Source organism: Borostomias antarcticus (assembly GCF_949987555.1).
Source record: "Borostomias antarcticus genome assembly, chromosome: 15".
NCBI classification, from domain to species: Eukaryota; Metazoa; Chordata; class Actinopteri; order Stomiiformes; family Stomiidae; genus Borostomias; species Borostomias antarcticus.
In genome coordinates this window covers 25,397,061-25,412,060 of record NC_140248.1, presented here as the reverse complement: position 1 = coordinate 25,412,060, position 15,000 = coordinate 25,397,061, and the positions used below count along the sequence as shown (strand labels likewise).

Genomic DNA, 15,000 nt, shown 5'->3' with positions numbered 1-15,000 from the left:
GTCAGTCAGTCAGGCCGGTCAGGGTCCCTATTGAGCCGGGGACAAAGCCCTCTCTGAGACTGGGGCTCCCGCCGGCCGTGCCAGGGTGGGGGGGGGGTGATGCCAGGGTGCTGGGGGGGGGGTAGTGATTAGTAGTGAATGTAGGCTACTGTACTGTCTGGGGGGGTAGTGAATGTCAGGGTGCTGGGGGGGTAGTGAATAGTAGTGAATGCCAGGGTGCTGGGGGGGTAGTGAGTGCCAGGGAGCTGGGGGGGTAGTGATTGTCAGGGAGCTGGGGGGAGTGGGGGGGTAGTGATTGTCAGGGTGCTGGGGGGGGTGGGGGATTAGTGATTAGTAGTGAATGTAGGCTACTGGACTGTCGCTCATTAGACCACAGCGTCTAACTTCTGTTCTCCCTGGTCTCTTTTGTCTCTCGTAGTCACAATCCCAACTAATGCAGAACGAAGTAAGTTGAGCTCCGAACAGCACTAATTGTGTTTTATAATAGTGATGTGCTTTTATATCCTCTTGTGGGCACAGTGACTGTAGGCTACTCTTGTAAATGGTCAGTTTCGTTGTGTTGAGGTTCGTCCTGCTGTAACTGTGGCTCGTTCTCTCTCCTCAGTCAGTTACCTGGTCGTCTTCCACCTCTTCTTTGTCATGTTTATTTGGTCATACTGGAAGACTATCTGCTCCAGACCTTCCAACCCCTCCAAAGCGGTAAGCGCTAGCCTGCTGTGTGTGTGTTTGTGTGTGTGTGTGTGTGTGTGTGTGTGTGTGTGTGTGTGCGTGTGTGCGCACGCACACCCCTGTGTGCCACGAGGGCAGGAGAGCAGGGCGTACTTCCTGCAGTGCTCTGTGATTATACTACCACAACATATATTCATACAGGAGGGGATAGGGTGTGTGTGTGTGTGTGTGTGTGTGTGTGTGTGTGTGTGTGTGTGTGTGTGTGTGTGTGTGTGTGTGTGTGTGTGTGTGTGTGTGTGTGTGTGTGTGTGTGTGTGTGTGTGTGTGTGTGAGAGCGTTCTCATTCTCCTGAGCATGTGTCTCCTCCCTCCTCCTCAGTTCTGCCTGCCCGGTGTGGAGAAGGACCAGTATGAGAAAGAGGAGCGTCCAGAGGCGCAGCAGGAGGTCCTGAAGAGGGTGGCCAGAGAGCTGCCTGTGTACACACGCACTGGGACAGGAGGTGAGAGAACTGCTCTCAACTGGCCCCTCCCAACATCCAACATGTCCAGCGCTCACAACCTCCCACCCTCAATTGAATAAAACACTTTATTGCCCCAGAGGGGAATTTGTTTAGCACACATCAAGCATACATAAAACCTTAAAATGTACGGCCATCATCAACACCGCAATGTCACCAACCACCATCATCGTCCTCACCATCATCATCATCACCATCCTCACCAACATCATCGCATCAACATCATTATCACTGCAACAGGCATCAACAGCTGTTCAATCATGTAATGCTTCTTGGCACAAAGGAAGTGCCGGCTGGTTTAGTCCTTGTTTTGGGCGTTCTAAACCTGCGTCCAGAGGGGAGTAGGGGGAACTCTGAGAAGAGTGGATGACTGGCCTAGCTCAGTCTAGTAGGGTAGTTACAGGCCTATAGACTAGCTCGGTCTAGGAGGGTAGTTACAGGCCTATAGACTGGCCTAGCTCAGTCTAGGAGGGTAGTTACAGGTCAATAGACTGGCCTAGCTCAGTCTAGGAGGGTAGTTACAGGCCTATAGACTAGCTCAGTCTAGTACGGTAGTTACAGACCTATAGACTGGCCTAGCTCGGTCTAGGAGGGTAGTTACAGGCCTATAGACTAGCTCGGTCTAGGAGGGTAGTTACAGGCCTATAGACTAGCTCAGTCTAGGAGGGTAGTTACAGGCCTATAGACTGGCCTAGCTCGGTCTTGGAGGGTAGTTACAGGACAATAGACTGGCCTAGCTCAGTCTAGGAGGGTAGTTACAGGCCTATAGACTGGCCTAGCTTGGTCTAGGAGGGGTTACAGGCCAATAGACTGGTCTAGCTCAGTCTAGGAGGATAGTTACAGGCCTATAGACTGGCCTAGCTCGGTCTTGGAGGGTAGTTACAGGACAATAGACTGGCCTAGCTCGGTCTAGGAGGATAGTTACAGGCCTATAGACTGGCCTAGCTCGGTCTAGGAGGGTAGTTACAGGCCTAGCTCGGTCTAGGAGGGTAGTTACAGGGCCTAGCTCGGTCTAGGAGGGTAGTTACAGACCAATAGTGAAATGTCTGGTTGAGGTGTTTGGATTTGGATTCACTGTCTTATCTAAAGATCTAAAGAATTACTGTATCTTTTTTTGTTTTTGCTTCACATCCACTATTTCCGTGTCAAGCCACTGCATCTGTGATTGGGATGTGAGGCCAGGTGTGAGGCCAGGTGTGTTAGTGAAGTGAGGCCAGGTGTGTTAGTGATGTGAGGCCAGGTGTGTTAGTGATGTGAGGCCAGGTGTGTTAGTGATGTGAGGCCAGGTGTGAGGCCAGGTGTGTTAGTGATGTGAGGCCAGGTGTGTTAGTGATGTGAGGCCAGGTGTGAGGCCAGGTGTGTTAGTGATGTGAGGCCAGGTGTGTTAGTGATGTGAGGCCAGGTGTGTTAGTGATGTGAGGCCAGGTGTGTTAGTGATGTGAGGCCAGGTGTGTTAATGATGTGAGGCCAGGTGTGTTAGTGATGTGAGGCCAGGTGTGAGGCCAGGTGTGTTAGTGATGTGAGGCCAGGTGTGTTAATGATGTGAGGCCAGGTGTGTTAGTGATGTGAGGCCAGGTGTGTTAATGATGTGAGGCCAGGTGTGTTAGTGATGTGAGGCCAGGTGTGTTAGTGATGTGAGGCCAGGTGTGTTAGTGATGTGAGGCCAGGTGTGTTAGTGATGTGAGGCCAGGTGTGTTAGTGATGTGAGGCCAGGTGTGTTAGTGATGTGAGGCCAGGTGTGTTAGTGATGTGAGGCCAGGTGTGTTAGTGATGTGAGGCCAGGTGTGTTAGTGATGTGAGGCCAGGTGTGTTAGTGATGTGAGGCCAGGTGTGTTAGTAATGTGAGGCCAGGTGTGAGTGATGTGAGGCCAGGTGTGAGGCCAGGTTAGGGTTAGGGTTGGGGTTAGGGTTAGGGTTAGGGTTAGGCTGACTTGTTAGTGATGTGAGGCCAGGTGTGAGGCCAGGTTAGGGTTAGGGTTGGGGTTAGGGTTAGGCTGACTTGTTAATGATGTGAGGCCAGGTGTGAGTGATGTGAGGCCAGGTGTGAGGCCAGGTGTGAGGCCAGGTTAGGGTTAGGGTTAGGCTGACTTGTTAGTGATGCTGCTGAGTGTTGCTCAGATGTGTTGATGTGTTCGTCCTCAGCTGTCCGGTACTGTGACCGCTGCCAGGTGATCAAACCCGACCGCTGCCATCACTGCTCCAACTGTGACATGTGAGTGGCGTCAGGTGCACCTTGGGAATTCTTGGGATTCTGTCCATCTGCTTTGCTTCAACTCCATGATGACTGATGTCCTTTCTCAACTGTCCCTCTTTGCTCTGTCTCACAGGTGTGTTCTAAAGATGGACCATCACTGTCCCTGGTACGTCCCTGGTCCCTGGTCAATGGACGCCAGTTATATAGAGCTTTTATCCAAAGCGCTTTACAATGGCCTCTCATTCACCCATTCACACCAGTGGCGGCAGCTGTCATGCAAGGCGCTAGCCTGCTCATTGGGAGCAATTTGGGGTTCAGTGTCTTTGTCCAAGGACACTTCGACACGTGGACAGGAGGAGGCGGGATTCGAACCACCGACCCTACGATCACTGGATGACCACTGAGCCACAGCCGCCCCCAATTCTAATCTGCTCTACAGCGTGACTGATGACTGATCATCTGTCTGTCCCTCTCTGTTTCTCTGTCAGGGTGAATAACTGTGTCGGATTCTCCAACTACAAGTTCTTTGTGTTGTTCCTGGCCTACTCCATGCTCTACTGTGTCGTCATTGCGGCCACAGTCCTCCGTTATTTCATCAACTTCTGGACAGTAAGTTCACCAGCAGGCTCTGCTCCTTCCCTTTAAGCTCTGCTCCTTCCCTTTAAGCTCTGCTCCTTCCCTTTAAGTAGTGAGTACACTAGGGAGAAGTCCTTTAAGTAGTGGGTACACTAGGGAGAAGTCCTTTAAGTAGTGGGTACACTAGGGAGAAGTCCTTTAAGTAGTGAGTACACTAGGGAGAAGTCTTGCTGTACGTCCAGGCCACACTAGTCTGTTGTGCTCACCTGTAATCCCAAAGCGTTGTCTATAGGAGCCGTCCGTTAACAGACTACAGACTGGACGGACAGAGATCATCATCATCATCATCATCATCATCATCTTCATCCGCTTATCCAGGGTCGGGTCGCGGAGGCAGCAGCTCCAGCAGGGGGCCCCAGACATCCCTTTCCCTAGCAGCATCAACCAGCTCTGCCTGGGGAATCTTTAGCCGCTCACAGGCCAGTGCGGAGATGTAGTCCCGCCACCTAGTCCTGGGTCTACCCCGCGGCCTCCTCCCAGCCGGACACGCCTGGAACACCTCCCTAGGGAGGCGCCCAGGAGGCATCCTCACTAGATGCCCGAACCACCTCAACTGGCTCCTTTCGACGCAAAGGAGCAGCGGCTCTACTCCGAGTCTCTCCCAGATGACTGAACTTCTCACCCGATCTCTCAGGGAGACCCCAGCCACCCTCTGGAGAAAACTCATTTCGGCCGCTTGTATCCGTGATCTCGTTCTTTCGGTCATGACCCATCCTTCATGACCATAGGTGAGGGTGGGGACGAAGATAGACCGGTAGATCGAGAGCTTTGCCTTTTGGCTCAGCTCTCTTTTCGTCACAACAGTGCGGTAAAGCGACTGCAGATCGCACCAGCTGCTCCGATTCTCCGGCCAAACTCCCTCTCCATGGTTCCCTCACTCGTGAACAAGACCCCCAGATACTTGAACTCCTTCACTTGGGGTAAGGACTCATTTCCTACTCGGAGCGGACAGGCCACCGGTTTCCTGCTGAGAACCATGGCCTCAGATTTAGAAGTGCTTATTCTCATCCCAGCCGCTTCACACTCAGTTGCGAACCTATCCAGAGAGTGCTGGAGGTTGCAGGCAGCTGATGCCATCAGGACCACATCATCTGCAAAAAGCAGTGACGTGATCCCCAGCTCACCGAACTGCAAACCCACCTCCCCCCGGCTACGCCTCGATATCCTGTCCATGAAAATCACAAACAGGATTGGTGACAAAGCGCAGCCCTGGCGGAGGCCAACACCCACCGGAAAGGAAGACGACTTACTGCCGAGGACCCGGACACAGCTCTCGCTCTGGGTGTACAGGGATTGGATGGCCCTAAGTAGGGACCCCCTCACCCCATACTCCCGCATAACCCTCCACAAGACCTCTCGAGGGACCCGGTCGTAAGCCTTCTCCAAGTCCACAAAACACATGTAGACAGGTTGGGCAAACTCCCAAGCCCCCTCCAAGATCCTTGCGAGAGTGAAGAGCTGGTCGGTAGTTCCACGACCAGGACGAAATCCGCATTGTTCCTCTTCGATCTGAGGTTCGACTATCGGCCGGACCCTCCTTTCCAGCACCTTGGAGTAAACTTTCCCTGGGAGGCTGAGTAATGTGATGCCTCTATAATTCGCACACACCCTCTGGTCCCCTTTTTTGAATATTGGGACCACCACCCCAGTCTGCCACTCCTTCGGCACTGACCCAGACTTCCACGCAATGTTACAGAGGCGTGTCAACCAAGACAGCCCCTCTACACCCAGCGCCTTCAGCATTTCTGGACGGATCTCATCATTCCCTGGGGCTCTGCCACTGTGGAGTTGTTTGACTACCTCAGTGACCTCCTCCTAGGACATTGACGACCCCCCATCATCTTCCGGCTCTGCCTCGATCGTAGAGGGTGGATTAGTCGGGTTCAGGAGTTCCTCAAAGTGCTCCTTCCAACGCTCAACAACCTCCTCAGTTGAGGTCAGCAGTGTCCCCTCCTTGCTGTATACAGCTTGGATGGTCCCCCGCTTTCCCTTCCTGAGGTGTCTGATGGTCTTCCAGAAACACTTTGGTGCCGACCGAAAGTCCTTCTCCATGGTTTCTCCGAACTCCTCCCACACCCGCTGCTTTGCCTTGGTCACGGCCGAAGCCGCAGCCCTCCGGGCCAGTCGATACCCTGCAACTGTTTCTGGGGTCTCCCGGGCTAATATAACCCGGAAGGCCTCCTTCTTCAGTCGGACGGCTTCCCTGACCACCGCTGCCCACCACGGTGTCCGAGGGTTACCGCCCCTTGAGGTACCTATGGCCCTCAGGCCACAGCTCCCAGCCGCAGCTTCAGCAATGGAGGCTTTGAACACCGACCACTCATGCTCGATGTCCCCAACCTCCACAGGGATGCCTGAGAAGCTCCGCCGGAGGTGGCAATTGAAATCTCTCCGGACAGGCTCTTCCTCCAGACGTTCCCAGTTCACCCTCACTACACGCTTGGGTTTTCCAGGTCTGTCCAGAAGTTTCCCCCGCCATCGAAACCAGCTCACCACCAGATGGTGATCAGTGGACAGCTCTGCCCCTCTCTTTACCCGAGTGTCCAAAACACATGGCCTCAGATCAGATGATACGATAACGAAATCGATCATCGACCTTCGGCCTAAGGTGTTCTGATGCCAGGTGTACTTGTGGGCATCCTTGTGTTCGAACATGGTGTTTGTTATGGACAAACCGTGACTAGCGCAGAAGTCCAACAACAAAACACCACTCGGGTTTAGATCGTGGTGGCCATGCCTCCCAATCACACCCCTCCAAGTTTCTCCATCATTGCCTACGTGTGCATTGAAGTCCCCCAGTAGGACACTGGAGTCCCCTGCAGGAGCCCCCAAAAGGACTCCACTCAGGGTCTGCAGGAAGGCTGAGTACTCTGAACTGCTGTTCGGTGCATAAGCACAAACCACAGTCAGAGTCCCCCCCCCCACAGTCCTAAGGCGCAGGGAGGCGACCCTCTCGTCCACTGGGGTGAACTCCAGCACATAGGCGCTCAGCTGGGGGCTAGCTAGTATAGCCACACCTGCCTTACGCCTCATACCGTGAGCAACTCCGGAGAAGAACAGGGTCCAACCCCTATCCAGGAGTTTGGTTCCGGCGCCGGTGCTGTGCGTGGAGGTTAGCCCCACCAGGTGTAATTGGTATCGCTCCACCTCCCTCACAAGCTCCGGCTCCTTCCCCCCCAGCGAGGTCACGTTCCATGTCCCCAGAACCAGCCTTTGCCGCCCGGGTCCGGTCCGTCGGTGCCCCCCGCCTTCACCGCCACCTAGTTGGCAGCGCACCCGACCCCGACAATTCCTCCCGCGGGTGGTGGGTCCACAGGACGATGGAGGAGGAGATGGTGCTTCCACGTTGCTTATTCGGGCTGGGCCCGGCCGGGCTCCATGGTAAGCCCGGCCACCAGGCGCTCGCAGGCGGGCCCTCCGTCTGGGCCTGGCTCCAGACGAGGGCCCCGGGCTTCCTCCGGGCCGGGTCTCTCTTCCTTTTTGGTGTTCTGTCATCAGGGTTTTTCCTGTAACCCCAGGTAGGGGGGCTAGGGGGTACCACCACTTGCCCAAGGTGGACTCCCAGACTAGTGGAGGGAAGGAGGCGTCTTACTTCTCCATTCTAGTTTTGCAACTAGCCACTGCCGCAACAGCAGCAACAGCACTGTGCAACGGACAGAGATGCACTTTTGAATTTAGCCAGTTAGAGCTGAAGGTGTTTTGCTGTTTTCCACATATTCTTTACAGATCAGTATGGAGTCGTGAAGGCTGCTGATACAGTATATGAAAAAAGGGACAATATTGTATGTAGCCTTAAAGACTTCTTTTGACAAGGCTTCAAAAAGCATCGCCGCAAAATGACAGACCTGAACTGGAACACAGCAGGATGTGTGCGTGTGTGTGTAGAGCAGGATGGTGTGTGTGTGTGTGTGTAGAGCAGGATGGTGTGTGTGTGTAGAGCAGGATGGTGTGTGTGTGTAGAGCAGGATGGTGTGTGTGTGTGTGTGTGTGTGTGTGTGTGTGTGTGTGTGTGTGTGTGTGTGTGTGTGTGTGTAGAGCAGGATTGTGTGTGTGTGTGTGTAGAGCAGGATGGGTGTGTGTGTGTAGAGCAGGATGGTGTGTGTGTGTGTAGAGCAGGATGGTGTGTGTGTGTGTGTGTGTGTAGAGCAGGATGGTGTGTGTGTGTGTAGAGCTGCTGCTCATTTCTGTATGTTGCTTTCTTTCTGTCCAACTGTCTCTCCCTCTGCCTGTCTGTCTCTCCATCTATCTGTCTGTCTGCCTGCCTGTCTGTCTGTCTGTCTATCTGTCTCTCCCTCTGCCTGTCTGTCTCTCGATCTGTCTGTCTGTCTATCTGTCTGTCTGTCTGTCTGTCTGTCTGTCTGTCTATCTGTCTGCCTGTCTGCCTGCCTGTCTGTCTGTCTGTCTGTCTGTCTGTCTGCCTGTCTCTGTCTGTCTGTCTGCTTGTCTGTCTGCCTGTCTGTCTGTCTACCTGTCTGTCTGTCTGTCTGTCTCTCTCTCCATCTGTGTTACATATTTGGACACATCTTCATTTCGCCTCTAACAACCTTTCTGTCTCTAACACTTTGTCTCAAGCTTTGCCGAAGGAGGTTTGCTGAGCATTGTCCAGAGGTAACATCCGTGGCTTTACTGCTTCTGCATGTTTCAGTCCTGTCTCGGGGGGGGGGGGGGGGGGGGGGGGAGAGGAACCTTTCAGGGACCAGGAACCTTTCAGGGACCAGGAACCTTTCAGGGACCAGGAACCCTTCAGGGACCAGGAACCCTTCAGGGACCAGGAACCCTTCAGGGACCAGGAACCCTTCAGGGACCAGGAACCCTTCAGGGACCAGGAACCCTTCAGGGACCAGGAACCTTTCAGACAGACATTTTTTCCACATTTGAGGAAAACAACTGTGCTAGGGTCTGTCCATTTTTCTTTTGGCCATTTTATTCCTGAATTGTAGTCTACCACTTTTTTTTTTCTAACTTGCACTCAAAATGTTCATTGTTGGCGTCTAGTTGGGGCTGGGCCTCATGCTGTGTGAACAGTGTTGTGTTCTCATTGGAAGGTGAGGCCGAGGCTTCTGTCCTGTCCTTGCCTGGGTCACAGACGGCAGTCCTCTGACTGTCTCCTCCTGTCCCCTGTCCCCAGTGGGAAAGTGTGTCTCCTCCTGTCCCCTGTCCCTAGTCCCTCTGACTGTCTCCTCCTGTCCCCTGTCCCCAGTGGGAAAGTGTGTGGAATTCTACTGGAAGGGTTATTAAAGTCAGTCATTAGAGGGAGGGGTCTGTCTGTCACCTGGACATCTGGAGGTTTCAGGGGAGGGGGGTGCTCAGGGGAACACACCCCTCTGACGAATACGCAGCGCAGTGGGGGCAGAACTGGGTTCCACCTGGACAACAGCACACTGGGTTCCACCTGGACAACAGCACACTGGGTTCCACCTGGACAACAGCACACTGGGTTCCACCTGGACAACAGCACACTGACATGTAGGGGTCGGCTAGGCTACTTGCTCAGTCAAATAAACGGCTGCTGTTTTAATGACTGTTTCAGTATTAGTAACTTTAGAACTCAGACAATTGTTTTCTGTGTGAGTTTTGAAAGAAATTAATCTCTCAAGACTAGCTTAGCTTTCAACCTGATTCTATGTCTGGGGCAGTACTCTGGGGCAGTACTCTGGGGCAGTACTCGGGGCTCGGGGGCAGTACTCTGGGCTCGGGGGCAGTACTCTGGGGCAGTACTCGGGGCTCGGGGGTAGAGGTCTTCTCGGGTCCAAAAAGACGGACCCGAACCCGAATGGATCCGATAAATTCGTTCCGAGATCCGACTGGATCCGATCATTTGAAAAAAATATATATACCGACCCGAATTTGTCCCGAGACATTACAGACCCGATCCGATAAATGTCCGAGAGCAGGAGTAGGACAGAGACCCGAGTTCGGGTCGGGTCGGCGGATCCGACAGACTATTTAAAGTTGCTACTAAAATGCCACACTGCTAAAAACGTTTATCAGGTCGTAGTCTCCCTACAACATATGGTAGCCTCATACAATCAATCAAATAATCGATCAAAACAGAAAGACCTAACGTGAAGAACTAGTCTAGGCTATATGAAATCAATCGCTATTTATAACAGCGCCTACTTTCTTCTCCTCTTTGTTGACAATATGCATGAAGTTGGCCCAGACAGAAGAGGTGCCGGTGGGTTTGACCTCCTTATATTAATTATTCTGTAACTTTAGTTTAACATCAGACAAGCTGCTAACGGTGTCCATCTTTCTTTGTTTGCTATTTTCCCCGCTCTGTCTCAACTCGCAATCACGCATGCGTTTCTCTCGTGAGATTCAGCGCTGCGCGCCAAAAGAAAATAATGATTAAAAAAAAGAAACGATTCAGCGCTGCGCTGATCACGGATCTTCTCAGATCCACTCGGGTATTACACATAATGATAAACAGACCCGGGACCGACGGTAATAGAATGGGATCCGACCCGGACCCGACTGACCATAATAAAACGAGGAAACGTGGACCCGAACCCGTACGGGTCTCGGGTCGGGTCTCGGGTCCCTCGGGTATACCCGACCCGTGAAGACCTCTACTCGGGGGCAGTACTCGGGGGTTGGGGGCAGTACTCGGGGGCAGTTCTCGGGCGCCCAGCGACTATGCAGGTCCTCTTCCCTGGCTTTCTCCAGCTGACTCTTGGGGTCGGCTGGGTCTCAGACACTCAGCTGGTTCTTATTTGGGCTACTGTGAGTGATTACATAAATACCTATTGAATTTTTAAAAAGCTTTTCCAGGTGTACAGTGATTGTTTATTGCCTCAATGTTGACCTTTAAGCATGTCTGACAGTTTGTCAGTTTGATGAGTATGACAGCAATATTCATGGTGTTATGATGTCAGTGATGATGTCAGTGATGATGCGTACTGGTGATGCTGGCAGTATTAATGACCTTTCTTCTTCCTCTTCCTCTTGAAGAATCAGCTGCCGGACACTCACGCCAAATTCCACGTCTTGTTTCTGTTCTTCGTGGCGGCCATGTTCTTCATCAGCATCCTGTCGCTGTTCTGCTACCATCTCTGGCTGGTGGGCAAGAACCGCACCACCATAGGTAAGGGTTCCATCACAGCCTCACCACACCTCACCCTGGCCTCACCCTGGCCTCACTCTGGCCTCACCACACACCTGGCCTCACCCTGGCCTCACACCCTGACACCTGGCCTCACCCTGGCCTCACCACCCTGACACCTGGCCTCACCCTGGCCTCACCACACTGACACCTGGCCTCACCCTGGCCTCACCACCCTGACACCTGGCCTCACCCTGGCCTCACCACCCTGACACCTGGCCTCACCCTGGCCTCACCACACAGACACCTGGCCTCACCACACTGACACCTGGCCTCACCCTGGCCTCACCACACTGACCCCTGGCCTCACCACACTGACACCTGGCCTCACCCTGGCCTCACCACACTGACACCTGGCCTCACCACACTGACACCTGGCCTCACCCTGGCCTCACCCTGGCCTCACCTGGCCTCACCACACTGACACCTGGCCTCACCCTGGCCTCACCACACTGACACCTGGCCTCACCCTGGCCTCACCACGCTGACACCTGGCCTCACCTGGCCTCACCACACTGACACCTGGCCTCACCCTGGCCTCACCACACTGACACCTGGCCTCACCCTGGCCTCACCACACTGACACCTGGCCTCACCGCGCCGCCAAATACACAACAACTGTTAGAGGTGGTGGGGAAATCTATTCATCTAAGAATCACCTTTCAACCTTTCTATTCTTACGATTATCGATCGAGTCCGAAAAATCTATTTTCCCCCAATTTGCTTTTCAGTCCGATTTTTGCACGTTTGTGTGTTTGCCAGCAGTCCAGCAGAGATTCAGTCATTTGTGCTTCGTGTGAATTTAACGGGTTACTGAGGTCAAATGGTAGATCATCATTTTCAATTATGTTTCCATCACATTGACAATCATCAATAATCAACAAACATTTTGAAATCGAATCGTGACCCCAAGAATCGAAATCAAATTGTTTGATCACTACCGATTCTCACCCCTAACATCTGTCTGTGCTCTCAAGATCAGGCTCCAGTACTCAGTTAGTCATCAGTTCAAATATTCTGATTTATGACTTTGAAGTGATAAGTTTAATTTTGGGGATTATATTACACTATTACTGAATTGACTCTGACTGGAGACTGATACTGTTTCTGATGATATGATGATGATGTTGTTGTTGTTGTGTGTTGTTGTTGTTGTTGTTGTGTGTTAGATGTATCAGTTTTCTCTTCTGTGTTTCAGAGGCGTTCAGGGCTCCAGTCTTTAGAAACGGCCCAGATAAGAACGGTTTTTCTCTGGGCTTCTGTGGGAATGTGGTGGAGGTGTTTGGAGAGCAGAAGAAGCTGTGGATGTTCCCGGTTTATACGAGGTGAAGAAGAGCAGGAGCACTCAGACGGGAGCGCAGCCGGAAACCATCTGCATGAATATTACAACGACTGCATTACTAAACTCTACCTCTGCCATTCTCTCTCTTTCTCTCTCTCTTTACCTTCCTATCACCAATTTCTCCCCCTCCCTCTTTCTATATCCCTCTTTCTATCTCCCCCTCTCTCTCTCTCTCTCTCTCTCCTCTCTCTCTCTCTCTCTCTCTCTCTCTCTCTCTCTCTCTCTCTCCCTCTCTCTCTCTGGTCTCAGTCTGGGTGATGGCCACTCCTATGTGACTCGTCTGGTGCACATAGACCCTGAGCAGGCCAGCGCCATCTTACAGCCCAACGGCAGAAGGTCAGTTCTGCTCTCTGTCCATCCAGGCTGGAGCTTTCTGAACCAGGCCAGGTCAAGCCTGGCTGATGGGCTGGCTAATTAGGCCAGGCCAAGCTCCTGGAATATGTTTGTCTACTGGCTAAGAACATCTACAGAGCAGTAAACATGGGCTAGATACTTCATAAGAGAGACATGACTAACAGGAGAGAGCACAAATAGTTACAGAGAAGTTGCCTACATGGTCGGCCATTATGTGTTAGCTATCCCTGTAGTCTCTAATATGATATTTGAGTGAATCATAGCAAAGCACAGTAAGCACTTAGCAGAATGCCGCAAGGCAGAGGTGGGGAAACAGAAAGCAGAGAGCAAAAGGTAAAAAAAAAAAAATGGGTAAGAGTGGCTGGGTAGGGACAGCTGACGACACAGAGTGGGAAGGGGCTAGAAGGATGATGATGATGATGATGATGATGATAGCTAAATAAGTGACTGATTTTGTTCACTGTGTCAGGATGACCTACCACCCATTATGTTATGTTCAATTCATGGGTAGCGCGTCCTGTCAGGTAGGGAATGTTCATAGGCATTTTGAAAAAAAAAAAAAATGTAACCTTTATTTATACAGGTAAAAAAAAAAACACGTTGAGTTCAGAGGACTCATTTTCAAGTGTGACCTGTTCACAATCATTCAGCACTCGTTACACTAAGTTACAAACAACAGGACAGAATTACAATAAAACATACAGGACTATGTGTAACAATAACAACAATAAAAGTCGGAAGTCTAAAAGTGCAAAGTGCATGGGGGATGAGAACAGGGGAGAGTTATCTTAGAGTGCAAGAACATGACATTGGCACACTCACTAAATCAGACAATAGTCGCTTAAACCTTGTGAGAGAGATCAAATTGGACAACTTAAAACTCAGCTGTAAGGAGTTCCAAGAGGAAGGGGCTGCATATGAAAATGCTCTTTTGCCTCTCAGTACGGACCAGAAGGATGGAGTACGTTATGATGTCCTGAGAACGAAATCTCCTACATGACACAATACGCTACTCATAAATTAAACACACTATTGTTTTAATGCAGCCATGATGTATAGGCCTACACGAAGCATGAGTTGGCTGTGACACACTAAATAGAAGGGGACCTTGAATATTTACCTGTGTCTACCCTACTATGGGTCTAGAAGGCCTCATTGGATTAATCAATTCGCCTAATATCTGTTGGTATCCTATATAGTGGTGGGGTAGCCTACAGACAGAAAAGACATATGCCATCAAATTGCTCCTTAACTTAAGAAAATATTGCTCCTTTACATAAGAAAGTGTTGAATTTATATTATGGATAGTCCCTATATTTTATTTGGCATCCTAACCCTAACATTCCCTTGATGTGTTGGGCTATGTAGGCTACGCGCAGGTAGAGTAGATAGATGTGCGCTTTATTGCAACTCTCCTTTGTAAAAGTATAATTTTGCTCTGATCGTGCGAAAACTATAACGGGATGAACGGAGCGCATCACTAAGGGACATCTTACGATGGGGTCCGACCGCCCTTCAGAAAGTATCCCTTGGCTATGGTATACCTTGGCTGTGGTATACCTTGGCTAAGAAGGCTCTGGGAAACAGCGCTTCGGCTCCAGGGAGGGCTAACGATGTATCTTCAGAAGGTACATCGTAAGGCTGATTCACCAGGTACCTTGGGTGGAGCTGTTTCCCAGAGCCTCCTTAGCCAGGGTATACCTTAGCCAAGAAGGCTCTGGGAAACGCATCGCCACCTAGAGGGACCTAACGACGTATCTCACGATGAACGTAGCGCTGCGATGCCTCTGGGAAACGCACCCCAGGTTCAGTAATATCACAGTGCTGGTTCAGTAATATCACAGTCCTGGTTCAGTAATATCACAGTCCTGGTTCCTTCCACCCCTACAGCTCCTCAGATGGTGAGGCCAACCCCTGTCTCCTTGGAAACAACATACATCACAGTGAGGATGCTGGTATGTTGACCTGTGATGACATATGACCTGTGATGACGTGACCTGTGGTGACATGTGACCTGTGACCTGTGATGACATGACGGCAAAACTTAATTCTCATGTCATTGTCAAGGATCAGCATGGGCTGACCGCTAGCTAGGGTTGGTCATATCATGTTGCTGTGTAAACAATTCCAATCAGAAGATCATTTCTGTCAATCCACTGAACTGTAACCCTTGACCCCTCACC

At 51.5% G+C, this 15,000-nt stretch overlaps 1 protein-coding gene across 1 annotated transcript in view; it reads left to right on the top strand.

Moving 5' to 3' along the window:
- LOC311318986 (palmitoyltransferase ZDHHC20-B-like) overlaps window positions 1-15,000 on the top strand; it is a gene marked incomplete at both ends in the record, with an annotated part of 15,588 nt that overhangs the window by 513 nt on the left and 75 nt on the right. Inside the window, 11 exons of the mRNA XM_084450420.1 lie at window positions 419-445; window positions 605-699; window positions 1,048-1,168; window positions 3,329-3,398; window positions 3,514-3,546; window positions 3,869-3,989; window positions 8,589-8,624; window positions 10,971-11,103; window positions 12,320-12,446; window positions 12,713-12,799; window positions 14,186-14,196. Coding sequence (XP_084306546.1) covers window positions 419-445; window positions 605-699; window positions 1,048-1,168; window positions 3,329-3,398; window positions 3,514-3,546; window positions 3,869-3,989; window positions 8,589-8,624; window positions 10,971-11,103; window positions 12,320-12,446; window positions 12,713-12,799; window positions 14,186-14,196 — 861 coding nt within the window. The remainder of the gene's footprint in view (window positions 1-418; window positions 446-604; window positions 700-1,047; window positions 1,169-3,328; window positions 3,399-3,513; window positions 3,547-3,868; window positions 3,990-8,588; window positions 8,625-10,970; window positions 11,104-12,319; window positions 12,447-12,712; window positions 12,800-14,185; window positions 14,197-15,000) is intronic.